General features: G+C 46.3%; 1 protein-coding gene across 1 annotated transcript in view; it reads right to left on the bottom strand.

The window, feature by feature from the left end:
- Positions 1 to 207: 207 nt before the first annotated feature.
- Positions 208 to 21803, bottom strand: part of LOC144511385 (cyclin-dependent kinase-like 1) — a 61407-nt gene continuing 39811 nt past the window's right edge. Inside the window, exons 3-9 of the mRNA XM_078241688.1 lie at positions 19235 to 19307; positions 17237 to 17327; positions 15410 to 15610; positions 13010 to 13092; positions 9925 to 9981; positions 8851 to 9006; positions 208 to 4089 (exon numbers count right to left, since the gene is read on the bottom strand). Coding sequence (XP_078097814.1) covers positions 3988 to 4089; positions 8851 to 9006; positions 9925 to 9981; positions 13010 to 13092; positions 15410 to 15610; positions 17237 to 17327; positions 19235 to 19307 — 763 coding nt within the window. The 3' untranslated portion in view covers positions 208 to 3987. The remainder of the gene's footprint in view (positions 4090 to 8850; positions 9007 to 9924; positions 9982 to 13009; positions 13093 to 15409; positions 15611 to 17236; positions 17328 to 19234; positions 19308 to 21803) is intronic.

Consider the following 21803-nt stretch of genomic DNA (forward strand, 5'->3'; position numbering starts at 1 on the left):
GTTGTCGATACAGGCTTGATGGGCTGAATGGCCTCCCTCTGTACTATAGGGATTCTGCGATCTATGAAATGCTAGCTCTGATTCTCTCTCCACAGATGCTATCTGACCTTCTGAGATTTTCTAGCATTTTCTCTTTTTGTTTCATATTCCAGCATCTGCTGTCATTTGCTTTTATTTAAAAAAAACACAATTGTTCAGTTTAGTTTAAAAGAAACAGGGTTTAATATTATACAAAAAGCATCCTGTGCCTACCTGGGCTGGGCCTTTGGTGTATACACGGACTGGCTCCAAGAGGGGGCAGGAGTGAGGCTGAACTGGGAAACTATCTGGCTGATTTACGAGACAAAACATCAGCATTGGGACCAACCAGGTTTCAAGACTGACCACCTATTTACAAGCCGATACAGTAGGTTGAACCCAGTTCCATAAAGCCCACCAGTCTTCTGTAACACACCATTCACCAATAATCCAAGCAGCCTAGAAATGTTATCATGGTGACTGTGGAGAGAGGGAACTAGTCAAAGAAAGTAGAGGCTGTGCTTGGTGCCCCCTCACTGTTTCAATTTAGACTGCAATGTCTGCTCTTCGATTTATATTATTAATGACTCATTAGATTCCTCCCCCCATCCCTTCCTCGGCTTTACCATTGAAAATATGTCAGCCATAGCTCAGGGTAATAATGTACTTCTCACAAGGTTATAGGTCCCATCCTCACTCCAGCCATCCTGCATCATCCTATCAGCTACGGCTACTTGGTTTGTTGGTCAGTACCAGGATGTGCAGCCGATCTCTCAGAGCTAGAACTTTGACGAGGGACGGCAGGAATGACAAAAAAAGGGAATTGGATATGTTCTGCCAAAGAAAACCATATGCAAGGCTTGGGAGAGTAGGTCTAATTGTATAGGTCTCCTGAAAAGCCATTACAGACTTACGATATCTATACATCGGACTGGAAATCCTTCACCCCAAATCAATAGGGCACGTTCAGTTGAGGGAATGACCTACTCTCTACACACTCGGAATTCACCAGCTTTCCCACAGTATCTTGTACAAGGGATGTTGCTGGTACTTATGCGGGCTTTAATGTCTTTGTCTCAAGCCAAAGGAACTGCTACAGGGTGGATGGTGAGCCTCCAGACTCGTACATGGGTTGGGGCTCCCAATCAAGCTTGGATGTATTCCTGGAGGTTCCATCACATGATCTCCCATCTCCAATCACCCACCAGTCAGCCTTCTTCCCCATCTCCAATCAATGAAAAGTGCCCACAGTAAATTGTCAAGCACACTTTTAAAAAAAAAAGACTTTTCTCTAAGCTGCTCCGAGCAGTATCCAGGAGATCCACCTTTACATTTAAAGTGTAGTCACCGTTATATAATGTAGGAAACGTGACAGCCAATTTATGCACAGCAAGATTCCCAATAACTATATACTTGTGGCCGGGAAGTCAAACGGTTGTCGTGAGTGGGAAGCGAGACCCCCATCTTCCCACTTGCAAAGCATGAATGAAGGGTGGGACTATCCGCAAGGCAGAGGCCAATCCACACACCATGAGCGAATGTTTCTCTTATATGCACATTCCAATCTGTGTGGAGCAGGTTGTATTAAATAAACCAGGAGCAATGATAAAACTCAAGACTCCAGCCCACCCTCAGGATCACATTGAACACAACATATAACCTAATCCAGCCAGAACCCATGACATTCACAGAAGAGTCTAGTCCGTCTCATGTTGTTTGCCTTGCTCTTCGAATCGTAGAATCCCTACAGTGCAGAAGGAGGCCATTCGGCCCATCTAGTCTGCACAGACCACAATCCCACCTATGCACTGTAACCCCACATATTTACCCCACTAATCTCCCTGCTATTAAGGTTAATTTAACATGGACAATCAACTTAACACGCACATCTTTGCCCCTCTTGTTGGGGCAAGGGCCTGGGAGCCACTCAACAGTTGGATGCTGGTGGGGGAAAGGGGTTAGATTCTTGCTCGATTGGGCAGCTAAGGGCCTGCCCAAACTTACCCAGTTTTGTGACTGTGTAGTTCTTAATTAATTCTTTATACTATTGTTTTATTGCTCGGCGGCTGCCCTGGGGAATTGTGGAGATGCCGGTGTTGGACTGGGGTGGGCGCAGTAAGAAGTCTCACAACACCAAGTTAAAATCCAACAGGTTTATATGAGGAAAAGCTTTCGGAGTCTCAGGCTCCTTCTTCAGGCTTCTTACTGGGGAATTGTGTCAGTCGCTAGTGAAGCTACACTCTGCTTCTGTATAATCAGGGTCAGTGGGAAGATCATTCCTCCTTTCAAGCACCGTGCTGCAAAGTCAATGCTCGCATAGGTATCACATTGGCTCCACCAACCATGTGGAAAGGAGGTGCAAGGGAAATGTAATCAATTTTAGCTTTGCCAAAACCTTTCCTCTACCAGTCCCACACTCCACTGTAATGAATTCTTAATTGATTCCTACCCACCTATGGTCCCCACTCAGACAAAGGGTTAGCTTCACCCGGGAGACCTCCTCCCACTCCTGAATTAGACGCAGTGTTTAGTATGTCAGAAATGGTATGCATGAATAAAATTGAATTCATAAATGCTGTAGATTTGAAATCGTTACTGCTGTCACTTTTAGAAAACAACTACGTAATCAGAGACCTGTCCCAGTTTTAAATTCCAGCTGGAATAATGGGTTTCAGTTCAAAAGCTGAAATGAGGGGGTTTGAAGCCACGTCAGTCATCTATCCAAACCCAGGTGTGTGTGAACCCGGAGCATTTGAAAGGTTAGTTAGATGTTCAGGATCGAGGGGAGAGTCACCCTTCCAATGACATGTACACCTAGGCATGTGCATAATACAGACCCCCCCCCCCCACCACAACACTATTTTGGGAAACACAGTGGTTAGTACTGCTGCCTCACAGCGCCAGGGACCCGGGTTCCATTCCCTGCCTCGAGTGACTGTGCAAACTCCATACAGATATTCTCCCAGTGTCTGCGTGGGTTTCCGCCGGGTGCTCCGGTTTCCTCCCACACTCCAAAGATGTGCAGATTGATTGGCTGTGCTAAATTGCCCCTTAGTGTCGGGGGGGGGATTAGCAGGGTAAGTATGTGGGGTAATGGGGATAGGGTGGGATTGTTGTTGGTGGAGGCTCGATGGTCCAAATGGCCTCTTTCTGCACCATAGGGATTCTATGAGTCTATTCTATGAGAATCTGATTGTTTTGGGTTCTTTAAAAATCATACATTGGATGTAAGGCACTTGCTGTCAATAAAAGCTTACTTCCCCCTGTAATGATTTTTGGTCAAACTTTTCAGCCAACGTTTCCCAGGGTAAATTGCTATGTCAACATTTCCTATTCAATTTTGCCAAGCCATCAATTTTGCCAAGCCAACAGTCACTGCAGTTGCATGTTCTGGCCAGTAGTTGGCCCAGTGCTATAGTTTCTGAAGTGTCAACATCATTGTCTTCTAACTAAAAACAAGTCTATTCTCAAATCGACTAGGAAGACTGCCACTTGTGGATTTACTGGCCTATTAAAAAAAAAGAACTTGCAAACCAAAAAAGGTACAAACGTATTGTGAGTAGGTCACCACTTTGGCTGTATATCTCAGGTATCTATCTTCACATATTAAAAAGGGACCTGGTCATTGGGAGAGTGACTATTTATTTGTCAGGCAGACTCCACCAACCACATATTGCAATATCAACACAGGCCGTTCACATGACTCGATGAAACTGACATTCATGTGGGAGTTGGACTTCCTGCGCAAAAATGCTGCCAAATTAAGAGTGCAATTTCTTATCAAGTACACAAGTCCCTCTCCAGCACCCAACCCACCCCCACTCCTTAAATGCCCTCAAATGAATGACCAGGTCCCTTTAAATGCACAGTGGGATCGGAAGCGGTTTGTCAGGAGTTCCACTTGGTGTGAAAGTTTTGGAGGTGCAGATGGGTGTTTGGCTGGGCTCTCTGGCTTTTGCTGCCATATAGTCAGATGTTGGGCAAGTGATGGTCGTACTTGTTCCGGTGATGCTTCTTGGTCTCGGGTGCTGGCGAGATGTTGCTGTTGGTTAGCTGAGGCAGGTACTGGAGCTAGGTGTGCAGGAGAGAAAAACAAATTAAAATGGTACAATCACACACTTGGCTTTTTCTCATTATGCATTCTATTTGGTCTTGAGGATCACATCAGTTCTCGCACATATAATGCATTTTCCAACAGGGACCACTGAATGGTGAAGAAGAGCAGAAATACTAACCCATTCCTGACCCCAAAAGAACCAAGATCTATCTTCCACCTATTGTTCCAGACCAACGGCAGTCTAGGAATGATTTCTGGTCTGTTGCGACAAGGAACCTCACTGGGTTGAGTGTTTACCCAGGACATTAGCACACAGAGGCAGACACTTTGGTCCAGGCCAAAGGGAGCGCTGCACTGTCAGAGGTACCAGTAGCGTGACATGACATCAAACCAAGACCTCGCCTCCCTGCTCAGGCAATCTGGATTTTAGGTTGGAGAGTGCAATGTCAAAGATTATAGAAGATAGGAAAATAGGTGACTGTGACCCAGTAGAAACAAGGCATTTCCACTGATTTGGCCAAGGTGATGCAATGGACAGAAAATGTTGCGAATGGCATTCAATGCCAGTAATTGTGAGGTAGTATCATAGAATCATAAAGACCCTACAGTGTGGAAGGAGGCCATTCGGCCCATTGAGTCTGCACCAGCAACAATCCCACCCAGTCCCTATCCCCGTAACCCCACATATTTACTCCACTAATCACTCGAATCGAACCCAGGTCCCTGGAGCTGTGAGGCAGCAGTGCTAACCACTGTGCTACCCTGTTTTGGTAGAAAAATTAAGTTAATAATGAATCTTTGAATTGGGGTGGCTGAGTCATGTGGAAGGGGAGGAATTTGAATATTTAGATGCAGAAGATATTAAAAGTAGCATTTCCAGTGGATAAGACCATTAAAAAAGGTAAATGGAATATTGTTTTTTAAAATTCATTCGTGGGACATGGGCGTTGGTGGCTGGGTCAGCTTTTATGGCCCAATCCTGGTTGCCTGAGGGCAGTTGAGGGTCAACCCCATTGCTGTGGCTCTGGAGTCAAATGTAGGCCAGACCGGGTAAGGACGGCAGATTTCCTTCCCTAAAGGACATTAGTGAACCAGGTGGGTTTTTCCAATAATCGACAATGGTTTCATGGTCATCAGTAGATTCTTAATTCCAGATTTTTTTTATTGAATTCAAATTCCACCATCTGCCGTGGTGGGATTCGAACCCAGGTCCCCAGAACATTAGCTGAGTTTCTGGATGAATAGTCTAGCAAGAATACCTCGTGGCAAGAGGTATAGAATAAAAAAATTGAAGTGTAATGGTGTAATAAATGTTTTATATTGAAAATTATTTTACTTACCCCCACACTCCAAAGGTGTGCGAGTTAGGTTGATTGGCTATGCTAAATTGCCCCTTAGTGTCCTAGGAGGCGTAGGTTAGAGGGATTAGCAGGATAAATATGTGGGATGATAGGGATAGGGCTTGGGTGGGATTGTTGTCAGTGCAGACTCGATGGGCCGAATGGCCTCCTTCTGCACTGTAGGCTTTCTATGATTTCTATGATTGAGTGGGTGAAACCACTGTATGTAAGTTTAAAGATAGTAAAAAGACAGCATTTTTAAGTGACTTATAAAGCAGCTAAGATAGCTGAATATTCACATAACCATATTCTACAAATTACAAAGGGCAGACAGTGGCAGAGTGGTTAGAACTGCTGCCTCTCAGCGCCAGGGACCTGGGTTCAATTCTGATCTCGAGTCACTGTCTGTGTGGAGTTTGCACGTTCTCCCCATGTCTGCGGAGGCTTCCTCCCACATTCCAAAGATATATGGGTTAGGTGGATTGTCCATGATAAATTGTCTGGGGGGATTAGCAGGGTAAATACATGGGGTTACGGGGATAGGGACTGGGTGGGATTGTTGTCAGTGCAGACTTGATGGGCCGAATGATCTCCCGCACTGTAGGGTTTCCATTCTATGATTCAATGATCAACATTGAATCGGGCTGTCTTAGAAAGTAGCCCACCAGGGCCAAGAGTGCTAATGACCACTCTCCTAAACCATTCACAAAACATCCAGACATAATCTGTGTAGTCAGCTGGGTGTGGACCAATTTGGCAAATTATTAAGAAAAAACACTTGTTAGGGTCAACCGAGAGGCAGAGAGGGGAGCCATTCTATCACTTCTCACCTGGTCATATTGGAAACTGAAGATGGGTGCGAAACTTTGAAGATCACAGTTGAGATAGTGCGTGCAGTTTGGGATGCTACATTATTGAAAGTATGTTGAGGCAATATAGAGGGTAGAGTGCTGATTCAGTAGGATGAGGAAGTTAGGGACCGAGAAAAAAATTTACAAATTTTTTTTTTAGAACGGAGGAGATTAAGCGGTGATTTGATAAATTTAGAAATTATTAGAATGGACAGAGCAAATAGAAACAGATAATTTCAGTGATTCAACAAAAATATGCAAAGCATTTGTATAGCACCTTTCACAACCATGAAATATCTCAAAGACAGAAAGAAGTACTTTAGAAGTGTAGTCATCGCTGTAATATAAGAGACACTGCAACCAATGTGTGATAATGATTGTTTTTTGTGATGTTGATTGAAGGATAAATATTAGTCAGAACACGGGGGTTAAACCCGTTATTTGAGCTCTTTTATTACCGTCCGAGGCAGCACGTAGGGCATCGGTTTAACATCTCATCCAAAAGATAATGGGTAGGATTTTATCCCTCAAGCAGCATTCGTGAAAGATAACCTGCTCAGCTAGCCTAGCCTTTCATTGGGAAAATGTTGGCAGCAATTATTCAGGAAGTAGTAGCGTGTATTTAGAAAATCATAATACAATCAGGCAGAGTCAACATGGTTTTGTGAAAGGAAAATAGTGTTCGATATTTATTAGAGCTCTTTGACATAATGAAATGAAGGGGAACCAATACACGTTGTGTATTTTGATTTCTAAAAGGCATTTGATTATGGTGCCATAGAAAAGGTTACTGTCCATTGTGTTTGGGGTAACATATTAGCATGGATAGAAGATTGGTTAGCTAATGCTGCCTCACAGCGCCAGGGACCCGAGTTCGATTCCTGCCTTGGGTCACTGTCTATGAGGAGTCTGCACGTTCTCCCCGTGTCTGCATGGATTTCCTCCCACAGTCCAAAAATGTGCAAGTTAGGTGAATTGGCCATGCTAAGTTCCCCCTCAGTGTACCCGAACAGGCGCCGGAATGTGACAACTAGGGGATTTTCACAGTAACTTCATTGCAGTGTTAATGTAAGCCTACTTGTGACTCATATAACTTTTAACAGCATACAGACAGTTGGGATTAATGGGTTTGTAAACTGTAACTGGTGGGGTGCCAAAGGAATCTGTGCTGGGGTCTCAACTATTTATAATTTATATTAATGGCTTGGATGAAGGGACAGAGTATATTGTAACTTGTAGCCCAATATGCTGAAGACACAGAATTAGGTGGGAAGGCAAGTTCTGTGAAGGACACAAAGGGCAGAATTTTCCCGTCCCGAGGACATGGACCATGTAAAGATCTGTTGACCTCGGGTGGGATTTTCTGGCTTTGGGGCAGTCTAAAATGTCTACAAAGGGACATAGGCAGGTTAAGTGAACGGTGAAAATTTGGCAGATGGAGTATAGCATGGGAAAATCTGCTTTGCTAGAGAGAATAGAAAAGCAAAACATTAATGAAGTGATCAGAAACTGCAGAATGCTGAGACAGAGGGATATGAGTGCCCGTGTACATGAAATACAAAATATTAGCATGAAGGTACAGCAAGTAATTAAGAGAGCAAATGGAATGTTCAGCTTTATTGAAAGAGGGATGGTGTGTAAGAGTAAGGAAGTCTTCCTACAAACTGTAGCACTGAGACTGCACCTTTTGATTTGAGTTATTGTCACGTGTATTAGTATACAGTGTAAAGTATTGTTTCTTGCGCGCTATACAGACAAAGCATTCCATACATAGAGAAGGAAAGGAGAGAGTGCAGAATGTAGTGTTACAGTCATAGCTAGGGTGTGGAGAAAGATCAACTGAGTGCGAGGTAGAATACTTAATGCAACCTAGAATACTGCATCCAGTTTCAATCTCCTTATATATAGGAGGGATATACTTGCATGAGAGGCAGTTCAGAAAATGTTGACTAGGTTGGTTCCTGGGATGAGTTACCAGGGAAGCTTGCGCAGTTGAACTCTGGGATTTAGAAGAATGAGAAGTGATCTGATTGAAACGTTTATATACAATATATATAGGTAGAGGAGGCTTGACAGGATGGATGCCGAGAGGATATTTCCTTCACGTGGGCATCTCGAAATAGGTTCATAGCTCCAGAATAAGGGGTTGCCTTATTCGAAATGGAGATCAGACGGAATTTATTCTCTTAAGAGGGTTGTGAATCTTTGGAATTCTCCCAGAGAGCAGTGGAAACTGAGTGATTGAATATATTCAAATCTAAAACAGACTGGTGTTTGAATTATACGGAAATCCAGGGTTGTGGGGGACAAGCAGGAAAGTAGAGTGGAGGCCAAAATTAGATCAACTATGATCTTAGTGATTGATGGGGCAGGCTCAAGGGGCTGAATGGCCTACTCCTGGTCTTTTCTTTAATATTCTCATAGTGATGTATAACTGCTGAGGAGTGTGATACAACTGATAAGGCTCTAACCCCTGCACATTATCCACATCTTGTGGCTTACAGTTGTATGTTGATCAAAAATGCCTGGGCAGTGGTGAGTTAACCCCAACAGTCAACAAAAGCTTAAAGCACTGAGCCCTTACCCCTGGTGGACGCCTGCGTGACATCCTCTCGTGCCTCCTGTTAAGCTTCTCAGCATCTCTGCTGCTGTCCATCTCCTCGCGGCAGCTGTCAAAGTGCGGGTGCTGCAGCAACTGCTCACACGTCAGCCTCTCCGTGGGGTTCATCATCAGACAGCCCTGGGCAACAAGCAACAAAAGGTGTCATATTTTCACACTGAGCCCATTCCAACTCTTCAACGTTGTCTTACGTTGGGATTGCGCACAGAGTTAGCAGAGACCAAGGCAAATCCACCTGGACCTGAGTGGGCGAGTTATGGTGAGGTGTGAGGGAAACAATAACCCCTTACAGTGTGGTGTTTGTCAGCATTACAGTGAAATGTACATCAGGGCATCAGTGAAGGGTGTGCGGTATATCCGAATGTTGCAGTAAGGGTGTGAATATATCAGAATTTTACTAGGGGTGTGGACTGTATCAGAATGTTACTCAGGTGTGGTGTAGACAATACTGTTATGTACACAAGATTAGAGTCCCCAGTACAGCAAATAGCTTAAATGTAAGCAAGTAGCACCAAATTGAACAGTAGTCAATCATGCTTTCAGTGTTATTAATTCCGTAGTCCCAGTGAACATCAGTCAACTTGGAGTTAGCACAACCCGTTCTGCATGGTCTCTCTCTGCCTGGTGTTATTTGGGATCATAGAAATCATAGAAACCCTACAGTACAGAAAGAGGCCATACGGTCCATCGAGTCTGCACCGACTACAATCCCACCCAGGCCCTACCCCCATATCCCTACATATTTACTCACTAATCCCTCTAACCTACGCATCTCAGGACACTAAGGACAATTTTTAGCATGGCCAATCAACCTAACCCCGCACATCTTTGGACTGTGGGAGGAAACCGGAGCACCCGGAGGAAACCCACGCAGACACGGTGAGAACGTGCAAACTCCACACAGACAGTGACCCAAGCCGGGAATCGAACCCAGGTCCCTGGAGCTGTGAAGCAACAGTGCTAACCACTGTGCTACCGTGCCGACACAGATGTTTTCACACTGTGATAGCTTGTGGGCAGATGAAACTATTCACTTACCTTCATTAAGTGAAGGGCCTGAGGAGAAATGTTGGGAAACTTCACCTCCAATGGTTCCTGGAGGAACAAGCAAACATGTTAGGACTCTGCCTGACCCTCTTTCCATTCTGGAAGGTTTGCTATCTTGAGATTCAAACTTCTTCTTTACTCTGCCTCTGCCCCTGCCCCACCACTTCTCATTAAGGTCATAGATCACAGGTAATTTCATGCACTGAACCAACTACATTGTAACCCCCTCCCCCAACAGACCAAGGCATTGGCAATGCAGTCATAGAGTCCTAGGCCGGAACTCTACCACCTCGCCTGCCACGGAATTGGAGCGGGCGAGAGTCCGACAACAGAAATCTCCGGTCTTACCCGAGCGAGGCCATAAAATCCCACCCATTTAGTTTTACAGCATAGAAAGAAGCTCTTTGGTCCATTGTGTGCGCCAGCCATCAAGCATCTATCTATTCTAAACCCTCATTCCACCACTTGATCCTTAGCCTTGTATGCTTTGGCATTTCAAGTGCTCATCTAAATGCTTCTTCAATGTTGTGAGAGTTCCCACATTCACCACCTTTCAGGCAGGGAGTTCCAGATTCCCACCGCATTAGAACATAGAACAGTACAGCACAGAACAGGCCCCTCGGCCCACGATGTTGTGCCGAGCTTTATCTGAAACCAAGATCAAGCTATCCCACTCCCTATCATCTTGGTGTGCTCCATGTGCCTATCCAATAACCGCTTAAATGTTCCTAAAGTGTCTGACTCCACTATCACTGCAGGCAGTCCATTCCACACCCCAACCACTCTCTGCGTAAAGAACCTACCTCTGATATCCTTCCTATATCTCCCACCATGAACCCTATAGTTATGCCCCCTTGTAATAGCTCCATCCACCCGAGGATGGAGTTATTACCACCATTCTGGGTGAAAAAGTTTTTCCTCAAATCCTCTCTAAATTGCCTGCTCCTTACCTTAACTCTGTGTCCCCTGGGTTATTGATCCCAATACTAAAGGGAAAAATTTTCTTCCCTTCCAGCCTATAGATGTCCCTCATAATTTTGTACACCTCAATCAGGTTCTCACCTCATCCTTCTCTGCTCGAAGGAAAACACCAGCCTCGCCAGCCTATCTACATTGCTGAGAAGCTCCAGCCAAGGCAACATCCTGGTGAATCTCCTCTGCACTCTTTCCAGAGCAATCACATCCTTCTTACAGTGTGGTGACCAGAACTGCACACAGTACTCTAGCTGTGTCCTAACGAGCGTTTTATACAGTTCCATCATAACCACCCTGCTCTTATAGTCTATGCCGCGGCTAATAAAGGCAAGTATCCCATATGCCTTTTTAACCACCTTATCTACCTGTCCTGATGTCTTCCGGCATCTTTGAATGCACCTCAAACTTCTGGTTCTCTGTACTGCCCAGTGTCCTTCACTGTGCATTCCCTTGCATTGTTAGTCCTCCCAAAATGCACCACCTCACACTTTTAGGGGTAGGATTAAGGTTAAGCCCCCCAAGCTTCTCTGGAGAAACAACTGATGATCTTACCTGCCTCACCAGCCTTGTTGTGTGAACAGGCTGCCTACCAACCTGTAGTTTCAGCTATGAGTTAACTAATTTCAGCTGCAGAGACATTTGGGATGTTACCGTTGGCCTCAGCGCCCCTGGGTTGGTGGAGAGAAGGGTGGGTGGCTGGTGGGGAAAACAGAAGGGATGAAAAGGAGTCAGGGTTTTGGCTTCTGCTCACTCTCCACTTTGTGTAAGTGCATGCGACAGAGGTGAGAGTGGGACCTGATGTGACGGTGAAGCTCTCCCCCATTGAATGGCCCCACCAGCGCTTACTGTCTCAGCTCACGCTCTTTGGATAGGGCCTTGGGGGTCCGCAGCCAGCCTATGAAACTGACCTCCAGCTCAAAACATGGAGGAAGCAACTTGGTGGAGGAATGGAAGCAAGGCATTGACTGAGGAAAATTACAAACAGTGACAAGACTTTAAAAAACATTCTTAGGTGGCTGTAAAGCACTTGGGGACATTAATACCATGTCTTTCACGCATTTTTCTATCTTCTTATTCCTTTGGTATGAACCTCCAAAGTTCACATTCCCAGTGCAGTACTGAGGGAGTGCTGCACTGCCAAGACATGCTGGGTGGTGTTTAATGAAGGGGAGGAAGATCTTGATCAACGGCTAGAGAGTCCCATGTCGCCCCTTTTTGGGAAGCCCCTCTGAATTAAGTGCCAATATGGCACTTAGCAGGGCAACAGCAGGGCCTTCCGCAGGATCAAGGATCTTCGGGGCAGAAGACCCACCTGCCGAGAGCTGCCAAATCAGCAGAGGCCTGCAGCTCTTCATTGCTGCATTCACCCAAGGATTGCTGAGGGACCTAGGCAAAATCTTCCTTCATTTGCTGTTAGACCTGCATGCCCAATATTTCCTGTTTTTTGGTTTCAAATTTGAAGCATTTTTGGCAGGAGGGGGGTTGCGGGGAAGGGATGGGTGGGAGTGGCTCTCAGTGGTCTCCTCCCCCCTTCCCAATGCTGGGTTCCTTGATCAGGTACCCTCAGCCCAGAATCCTGCAAGCTCCTAACTTAGTCCCCCACTTGCTACCAGGTATATACCAGTGGCAGTGGACTTAGGCCCTTAGTGCACTAAATGCCACCCACGAACTTTCCCACCATGGACTTAATTGAGGCACAAATAGGAAAGCAAAGGGGACCCCAGCCACTGCCCTCCCACCCGATTAAATGACCTCCCCACCGAACTCCCCACAGAAATTCCACCCACTGTTTTTCAAATAGGAAGTTAACAGAATCTCTATGATCGATCACAAGGCATTATTTCACAGCCGAGCAGAGATGCTGTCCTTCGTGTCCTGCCAATATTTATCTCTCAAAAGACATCACTAAAATAGATGATCTAGTCATTATTTCATTGCTATTTGTGGGAGCTACTACGTGCAAATTGACTGCCACGTTTTGTGCAGCAATGACTAGACTTTATAAGTATTTCATTATCTGTAAGGTGCTTTGGGGCATCCTGAGGCTGTGAAAGGCACTATACAAATGCAAGTCACTCATTTTTATAAAGGAGGTTCTTACCATGATGTCAGGAACAGGAATGTTGACTCCGCTGAAGAACTGGTTGGTACTGAAAACCTTTTGGTGCCGAGGGATGAGATCCCCTGTAGGAGCAGAGAGAAAACATCAGAGTCTCTGTGAAGAACGTGATCAAGGTACAACGTCAAGGGAGATAAATGTCACTCTCTTGCCCCAACATTCACACAAGCTCATATACTGGGGATGACTAGGACTGGACTGAGCAGCATAACAGGATCTTTAAACAAGCTCGATAAACATAGGAGCATCACAAAGCCAACACTGATCCCTGATATTACAAGGAGGACTCCCCCAACCCCTTGAGATATTGAGTTCTGAGAGTGAGGGCTTACACCAGTTAACAGTGTTTTCCATTCAGTAATTCCTTACAAAGACATATGGTGGGATGTTGATGGCCGTAGAGGTAAGGGGTAGGATGGTTACTTACGGTCCTCCAGAATACTGAAAAAAAAAACTACAAAAAAAATTGACTAGGGCAGGGCAGTGGATATTGTATACATGGACTTTAGTAAAGCATTTGCTCAGGTTCCTCATGGCAGGCTAATATAGAAGGTGAAGTCATATGGGACCTGAGGTGAGTTGGTAAGATGGTTACAAAACTGACTTGGGTATAGAATACCTGGTGTTGTTAAAACTCTTACTGGGTATAGAAAGCAGAGTAGCAACAGTGGAAGGGTACTTTTCTAACTGTGACAAGCGGTGTTCCACAAGGATCAGTGCTGGGGCCTCTGTTGTTTATAATATATATAACATATTTGGAGGAAAATGTAAGTGGTCTGATTAGTAAGTTTGCAGATGATACAAAAATTGGGGGAGTCGCGGATAGTGAGGAGGATTGTCAGAGGATACAGCAAGATATAAATCGGCTGGAGACCTGGGCCGAAAGATGGCAGATGGAATTCAACCCGGACAGACGTGAGGTGATGTGATTTGGAAGGTCTACTGCAGAAGAAAAGTCTACAGTAAATGGTAGAGCCCTGAAGAATATTAGCATACAGAATGATCTAGGTGTGCAGATCCACAGTTCCCTGAAGGTGGCAACTCAGGTGGACAAGGTGGTCAAGAAGGCGTATGGCATGCTGGCCTTCATCGGTCGGGGTGTTGAGTATAGGAATTGGAAAATCATGTTGCAGCTCTATGAGACTTTGGTTAGGCCACATTTGGAGTATTGTGTACAATTCTGGCCGCTACACTACTGGAAGGATGTTGACGCATTGGAAAGGGTGCAGAAGAGATTTATCAGGATGCTGCCTGGTTTGGAGGATATGGACAATGAAGAAGGTTGAACAAACTTGGACTGTTTTCATTGGAGCATTGGAGGACGAGGTGGCGGGGGGGGGGGGGGGGTACCTGATAGAGGTTTACAAGATTATGACTGACTTGGATAGAGTGGATAGTCAGAATCTTTTTCCCAGGGTCAAAGGGTCAATTACTCGGGGGCATAAGTTGAATGTGAGAGGGGGAAAGTTTAAAAGAGATGTAAGGGGCAAGTTTTTTCACACAGAGTGGTGAATACCTGGAACGTGCTGCCAGAGGTGGTGGTGGAGGCAGATTCTATGACAATGTTCAAGAGGCATCTGAATAGATACATGAATGGGCAGGGAATAGAGGGATATGGACCACGTAGAGGCAAGAAAATATTAGATTAGAGAGACATCTGTGTCGGCACAGACTTGGTGGGCTGAAAGACCTCTTCCTGTGCTGTATTGTTCTTTATTCTTTGACATTTCCCCCCCCCCCCGCCCAGCCCCCAGCCCCCAAGCTATCTCCCAGGATGCAAGGACTTTAAGATCAAGAGTCTGACTCTGCAAATGGGGGCGAGGAAAAGCTTCCCTGGAGCTCAGAGTGGGATGGCAGCATCACAGGAACTGCGACTGACCAGGGCGGCCCAGGGCCCAGACAGGAACAGGTCAGGGGTTCATTAGTCAGGTTGGGAATCAAAGACAAGCAGCTTATAAGCTATGGTGGGGATCATACACACTGCAAACTCATCGGCTATAGTGAGGGACAATTGCAAGCAATGAAGATAAACATTTGTAGTTCATGGAGGCACTTCATAAGAAAACACCGGACATGAAAGGTGTCCACTACCGGATACGAGCCAGACAGCTGAAAACCAGACTGTCCAGTATAAAACCAGACCAGCAGCCACCCTGTTAAGGGGTAAAATGCTTCAAAAAATGATTACAATCTAGGCAAATCTGCCTCAGTTATGACACTCTGGGAGATTCAATCAGTTATGACACCTCTTCGCAGCATTAATTGCTTATTCAGTACACGCTCAATCCATTGGTTAACATGATCTGTTGGACACGACAAATGTATTCAATGCCAGAGAGAGCCACAGCAACAGCTGGAACTGCCCCAGGATGCGCAGCTTACCCAGCGTCCTCCTAATTAGATACAGCTGATCGACGTCTGACCGCCCAGGCCACAGAGGATTTCCCGAGGTGAGCTCAGCAAAAACGCAGCCGATTGCCCAGACGTCCACCGGGGCGCCGTACTGCGTGTCTCCGACCAGTAACTCCGGGGCACGGTACCAGCGAGTTGCCACGTAATCCGTGTAGTCATCCCCCGGACCAGCTGGAATACAGAGTGATTAACTTTACAATGCCAACATGTCAGCACAGGCCAGTCACACCCCCATAATGCAAACAGTGTAGGCCCCAGCAAAGGCCTCTATTCTAAACCGTCTGGGCTCCTCAGACAGCTCTGGTTTATCAACTGCCATCTTTCTCCTGCCTTAACAAAAGAATGACTTACAGTGACTTCCATGACCTTGGGATGCCTCAGAATGCTTTACAGCCAACTGGCCACCTGAGGAAGCAGTCAGAGACTCAGTTTCAAAGGGGGTACCTCCATCCATTAGGCAGCACTCCCTCAATACTGGCAAGGGGAGCGAGCACTGCCTCTTCATCAGGTGAGTCACCTGACGAAGGAGCAGCACTCCGAAAGCTCGTGCCACCAAATAAACCTGTTGGACTTTAACCTGTTGTTGTGAGACTATCTACTGTACCAGATCAACTAAGAGGAGGAAGCGGGAATGGCACCATGTCCCTTCCCAATCCCCAACACTGAATCATTGTCATGCACTCCACAACCTCCCACCAACATCCTCAATGTTAATTGGAAAATCCTGCCGGTGGGGACAGCAAGAAAATCCCTGTATTATTCTCCTCTTTACACGGCTAATCGGAATTTCACAGGGGAACAATCAGGGAAAAATTTGGGATTGTTAAAAATTCTTTTACATCAAAATAATTACGAGCTATTAGAGTTGCTGGCCTGACCGAATATAAAATATTCTTGTTGTGTTTTAACCCATCTGCTTTTCATAATTTGAGATTCTGAATCATAACAAAGAACAAAGAAGAACAAAGAACAGTACAGCACAGGAAACAGGCCCTTCGGCCCTCCAAGCCTGTGCCGCTCCTTGGTCCAACTAGACCAATCGTTTGTATCCCTCCATTCCCAGGCTGCTCATGTGACTATCCAGGTAAGTCTTAAACGATGTCAGCGTGCCTGCCTCCACCACCCTACTTGGCAGCGCATTCCAGGCCCCCACCACCCTCTGTGTAAAAAACATCCCTCTAATATCTGAGTTATACCTCGCCCCTCTCACCTTGAGCCCGTGACCCCTCGTGATCGTCACTTCTGATCTGGGAAAAAGCTTCCCACCGTTGACCCCATCTATCCTGACTTATATCTATCTATCTATCCTATAACATCCTGACTTGAGTGTTTTTTAAAAAAAACTTCAAAAGATGTGCGGGTTAGGTTGATTGGCCATGCTAAATTGCCCCTTAGTGTCCCGGGATGCATAGGTTAGAGGGATTAGCGGGTAAATATGTAGGGATATGGGGATAGGGCCTGAGTGGGATTGTTGTCAGTGCAGACTCGATGGGCCGAATGGCTTCTTTCTGCACTGTAGGGTCTCTATGATTCTATGAAACAATGGGCAGGATTTTCTGCATCCCCCAAGGCGTGCTTTGTGGCAGCAGAGATGGCCCACCATTGGCTGGCTGCGGGATCTACTGGTCATACCGCTGTCAATGGGGTTTACATTCGCAACCGTCGGCGTCACTGTTGTCGGGACTGGAAAATCCCGCCGGTGGGGACAGCAAGAAAATCCCGCCTATTGTGCTGTTACTTAAAACATTGTTGACAATGGCTCAGATGCCTCTGGACAGAGAAGGAAAACAAACTCACTCAGGATTCTTGCAAAGCCAAAATCGCAGAGCTTGATGACTCCGTGCTTGGTGATGAGGATGTTCTCTGGTTTCACATCTCTGTGGATGCACTGGAGATAGATACAGGCACCGAAAATTAGTCAGCCGCTGTAAATAATTTGGCAGCACAGATGCAAAGAGGACCTCGTCACACCCCAGACGCAGCACCATTACGCACATTGATTTGATTTGTCACATGTATTGACATACAGTGAAAAGTATTGTTTGTTGCGCGCTATACAGACAAAACATACCGTTCATAGAGAAAGAAACGAGAGAGTGCAGAATGTAGTGTTACAGTCGTAGCCAGGATGTAGAGAGAGATCAACTTAATACAAGGTAAGTCCATTCAAAAGTCCGACGGCATCAGGGAAGGTCGGCACGGTAGCACAGTGGTTAAGGGCGGCACGGTGGCACAGTGGTTAGCACTGCTGCTTCACAGCTCCAGGGACCTGGGTTCGATTCCCGGCTCGGGTCACTGTCTGTGTGGAGTTTGCACATTCTCCTCATGTCTGCGTGGGTTTCCTCCGGGTGCTCCGGTTTCCTCCCACAGTCCAAAGATGTGCGGGTTAGGTTGATTGGCCATGCTAAAAAATTGCCCCTTAGTGTCCAGAGATGCATGGGTTAGAGGGATTAGTGGGTAAAATATGTAGGGATATGGGGATAGGGCCTGGGTGGGATTGTCGTCGGTGCAGACTCGATAGGCTGAATAGCCTCTTTCTGTACTGTAGGGTTTCTATGATTTCTATGAAGAAGCTGTTCTCGAGTCGGTTGGTACGTGACCTCAGACTTTTGTATCTTTTTTCCGAAGGAAGAAGGTGGAAGCGAGAATGTCCGGGGTGCATGGGGTCCTTAATTATGCTGGCTGCTTCACCGAGGCAGTGGGAAGTGTAGACAGAGTCAATGGATGGGAAGCTGGTTTGCGTGATGGATTGGGCTACATTCACGACCTTTTGTAGTTTGCTTGACTGAACGCGAGCCAGGATGCAGCACCTGTTATTTAGTTGTGAGCCCAAAAGGCTTGATGTGCAAGTTTAAATGTATTACTGTGTTCCACAGAATGCACAGTGGGCATTTTGTGCTGTGGACTTGTGGCTTCCACAAAGAACCAAGCTTGCACCACCCAACTCATTTCATTTAGAGCCAGTCCCACCCAGTACTGGGTTAATGGTGGAGTAGGAGTGTAGGGCAAGGGGCTATGGTACCAGTGTAGCAACACAGTTGAAATCCTATCATGGTGAGGTTGCAGAAGTGAATACAACCCGACAGCAGAAGCTGACCATGAAAGCTGCTGGAATATTGGCAAAGAGCCAAATTAAACAACAGGAATCTGCCACTCGACTCAAATCCCACTCCACATCATTTCAATGGTTCAACATCCGCTGGAGGAAGCCAAACCCAGCTGTTTAACCAGCTTGACCAGTCAACTTAATATGACCTTGCCTGTGAACATCTCCACAGACAAGCCTGAAGGGCAGGGGTATTCCACCATGCTGCATGGTGCACAGGGCCCAGCCTGTGCCAACCCAATCAATCAGCAGGAGTCACCAGATAGTGTTAGAAACCCCTGGTCATCTTTCTCCTCCAGAACTATAGACAACTGTAATCTCCGAGTTCCAGTAGACACCGGTGTTTGAGGCCAGTCTTTACTCACTGGGTAAACGCACTGATCCATCAGCACAGTGGACAGTGGCGAAGGATACTGTCTAACAGTTCATTGACAAATTACCTTTTTGTAGGATCCTAAAGCGCAGAAAGAAGCCACCTATCCCACTATGCCTCCTTGAAAGAACTATCCAATTAGCCCCGCTCTTTTCCCAAAACCCTGCATATATTTTCTTTTCAAATATTCACCCAATTGAAAGTTACAATTGGACATCTTTCCACAACACTCTTCCAGCCAGTACATTAAAGACCACAGCTTCAATTGCCGCTCATCCCTACTACCCTTCTAGAACATCCTTTCTTCCACACTTACGTTGTGTTTGTGACAGAAGTTGACAGCCTGCAGTGTCTGCCTTATAATGCTCTTCACTTGATCTTCTGCAACTCTGAAAAAGAGGCAGAGAAGAACAGTCCCGTTAATCACACTTCCCCTCAGACCTAATCCCAAATATTTCCCTGGGGGAAGAGGGTGACGCACGAGTAATGTGATTGGACACAAGTAATCCAGCGCACCAGGCTAATCCTCCTCTGGGCGGCACGGGTTCAAATCCCACGACAGTAGCTGGCGGAATTTAAATTCAATTAAGAGCTGAAATTATAAGCAAGCTGGCCCACGGTGAACGTGAAACTATCGATTGTTGGAAAAACCCATCTGGTTCACTAGTGCCCACTTTGGGGAAGAAAATCTGCCATCCTTACCTGGTCCGGCCTGCAAGTGACTCCAAATCCACAGCAATGTGGTTGACTCTCAGCTGCCCCAATGGAATAGCCTGTCAGGGTTGGGCAACAGATGCTGGCCTTGCCAAGAAAGAATTAAGTGAAAAAATAACGCAAGTCCAAACCAGACCAGCTCAAGTGCGTCAGTGTAAGAGGAGCCGGTGTGGTTCAGTTTATTTTAGAAGTCATGTTGCATTATTTAAATCAGTAGACACCAGTACAAAGAATCTGATATTAATAGTCACAAAGGTCTCCTTTCACTTGACAATTTAATTATCTTTTTACCGAGGCCTTCCAAACAGCACTCCCCTTCTTTGCGAATGAGATGGCTACGGTACAAGTAATTACTGTAAGGCAAAACCCAACGAGGCAGCAGCTAGCCGGGCAAAGCAGCAAGGGCACAGACCAGCTCCCGCGGAGCTGCTCCGTTGGGAAGTAATAATAAAGTTCATACCCACCCCATTTGTCCTTTTCCTGGTCTCTGGCATCTCATCCCGGTCAGACACATGACATACATGAACAACATGCAATTCATGAGAGGGGAATCATACCCTAAGTTCCATCTTGCCCATACCAACTTCTCAGATCATACAATCCCTACAGTGCAGGAGGAGGCCATTCGGTCCATCGAGCCTACACTGATAACAATCCCCTCCCAGGCCCGACCCCTGTAACACCATGCTAGTCCCCCTGACACTAAGGGGCAATTTAGCATGGCCAGTCAACCTAACCTGCACATCTTTGGACTGTGGGAGGAAGCTGGAGCACCCGGAGGAAACCCACACACAGGGACCCAAGGCTGGAATTGAACTCAGGCCCATGGCGCGCACGCACACAACCTTGCCTAAATTCCTTCCTCTCATACCTGTCGAACCATTCTGTGGCCTAGTACCAGCTACTGGAACCAATTGCTATTGATAGGAATCTTGGGCGGCACGGTGGCGCAGTGGTTAGCACTGCTGCTTCACAGCTCCAGGGACCTGGGTTCAATTCCCGGCTTGGGTCACTGTCTATGTGGAAATTTTCACATTCTCCTCGTGTCTGCGTGGGTTTCCTCCAGGTGCTCCGGTTTCCTCCCACAGTCCAAAGACGTGCGGGTTAGATTGATTGGCCATGGTAAAATTGCCCCTTAGTGTCCTGAGATGCGTAGGTTAGAGGGATTAGCGGGTAAATGTGTAGGGATATTGAGGTAGGGCCTGGATGGGATTGTGGTCGGTGCAGACTCGATGGGCCAAATGGCCTCTTTCTGCACTGTAGGGTTTCTGTGATTTCTTCTATGATTTCTGTGGTCAGAGGGAATTGTTTCTTGGTACATTGGTGGTTGCCTGTAAATCCTGTGGCTTGCACCTTAATCTGCAACTGGGGGAAGGATGGGTGGACATCATGTCAGAACACCGCACGCACGCACCAAATGGTTTCTCCTCTGCTAGAAAATCAAAAGCAAAGGGATATAATCATAAAATGATCTTAACATTGCAGCTAAGTCACTCAGCGAGTGAAGCACCCAGGAAGCACTTGCTCACATGGAAGGGTTGTGGAAATCTGGAAATCTCTGCCCCAAGAGGCTATGGATCAGTTGAAATAGTCAAGGCCGAGATTGAAAGCTTTTTGCCGGCTAAGGGTATGAATGGCCCTGGATAAAAGTTGGGCAAATGAAGTTGAAGGAAAGGTCATCACAGAGGCACAGTGGATAGCACTGTTGCCTCACAGCGCCAGGGTTCAATTCCCGGCTTAGGTCACTGTCTGTGTGGAGTCTACATTCTCCCCGTGTCTGTGTGGGTTTCCTCCCACAGTCTGAAAGATGAGCTGGTTAGGTGCATAGGCCGTGCTAAATTCTCCCTCAAGGTACCTGAACGGACGCCAGAGTGTGGCAACTAGGGGATTTTCACAGTAACTTCATTGCAGTGTTAATGTAAGCCTACTGGTGACACTAATAAATAAAAAAATCTAAGTGAATGGAGGAGCAGACTCGAGAGACCAAGTGATCTGCTCTCGTCTCTATAGTATACAAGGATCACATAGTGCACAGTGTATTCTGTAATCAGGGGTGCCCCATTGAGGCCACTTGTGATTAGGAATATTTTACAGTCAGTTAGAGATTTCCCTGTACACTGGCGGTTGCTTGTAAATCTTTGTAGCTTCCCTTTGGGTACAGAAAAAAAACA

This window comes from Mustelus asterias, chromosome 24 (genome assembly GCF_964213995.1).
Source record: "Mustelus asterias chromosome 24, sMusAst1.hap1.1, whole genome shotgun sequence".
Taxonomy (NCBI): domain Eukaryota; kingdom Metazoa; phylum Chordata; class Chondrichthyes; order Carcharhiniformes; family Triakidae; genus Mustelus; species Mustelus asterias.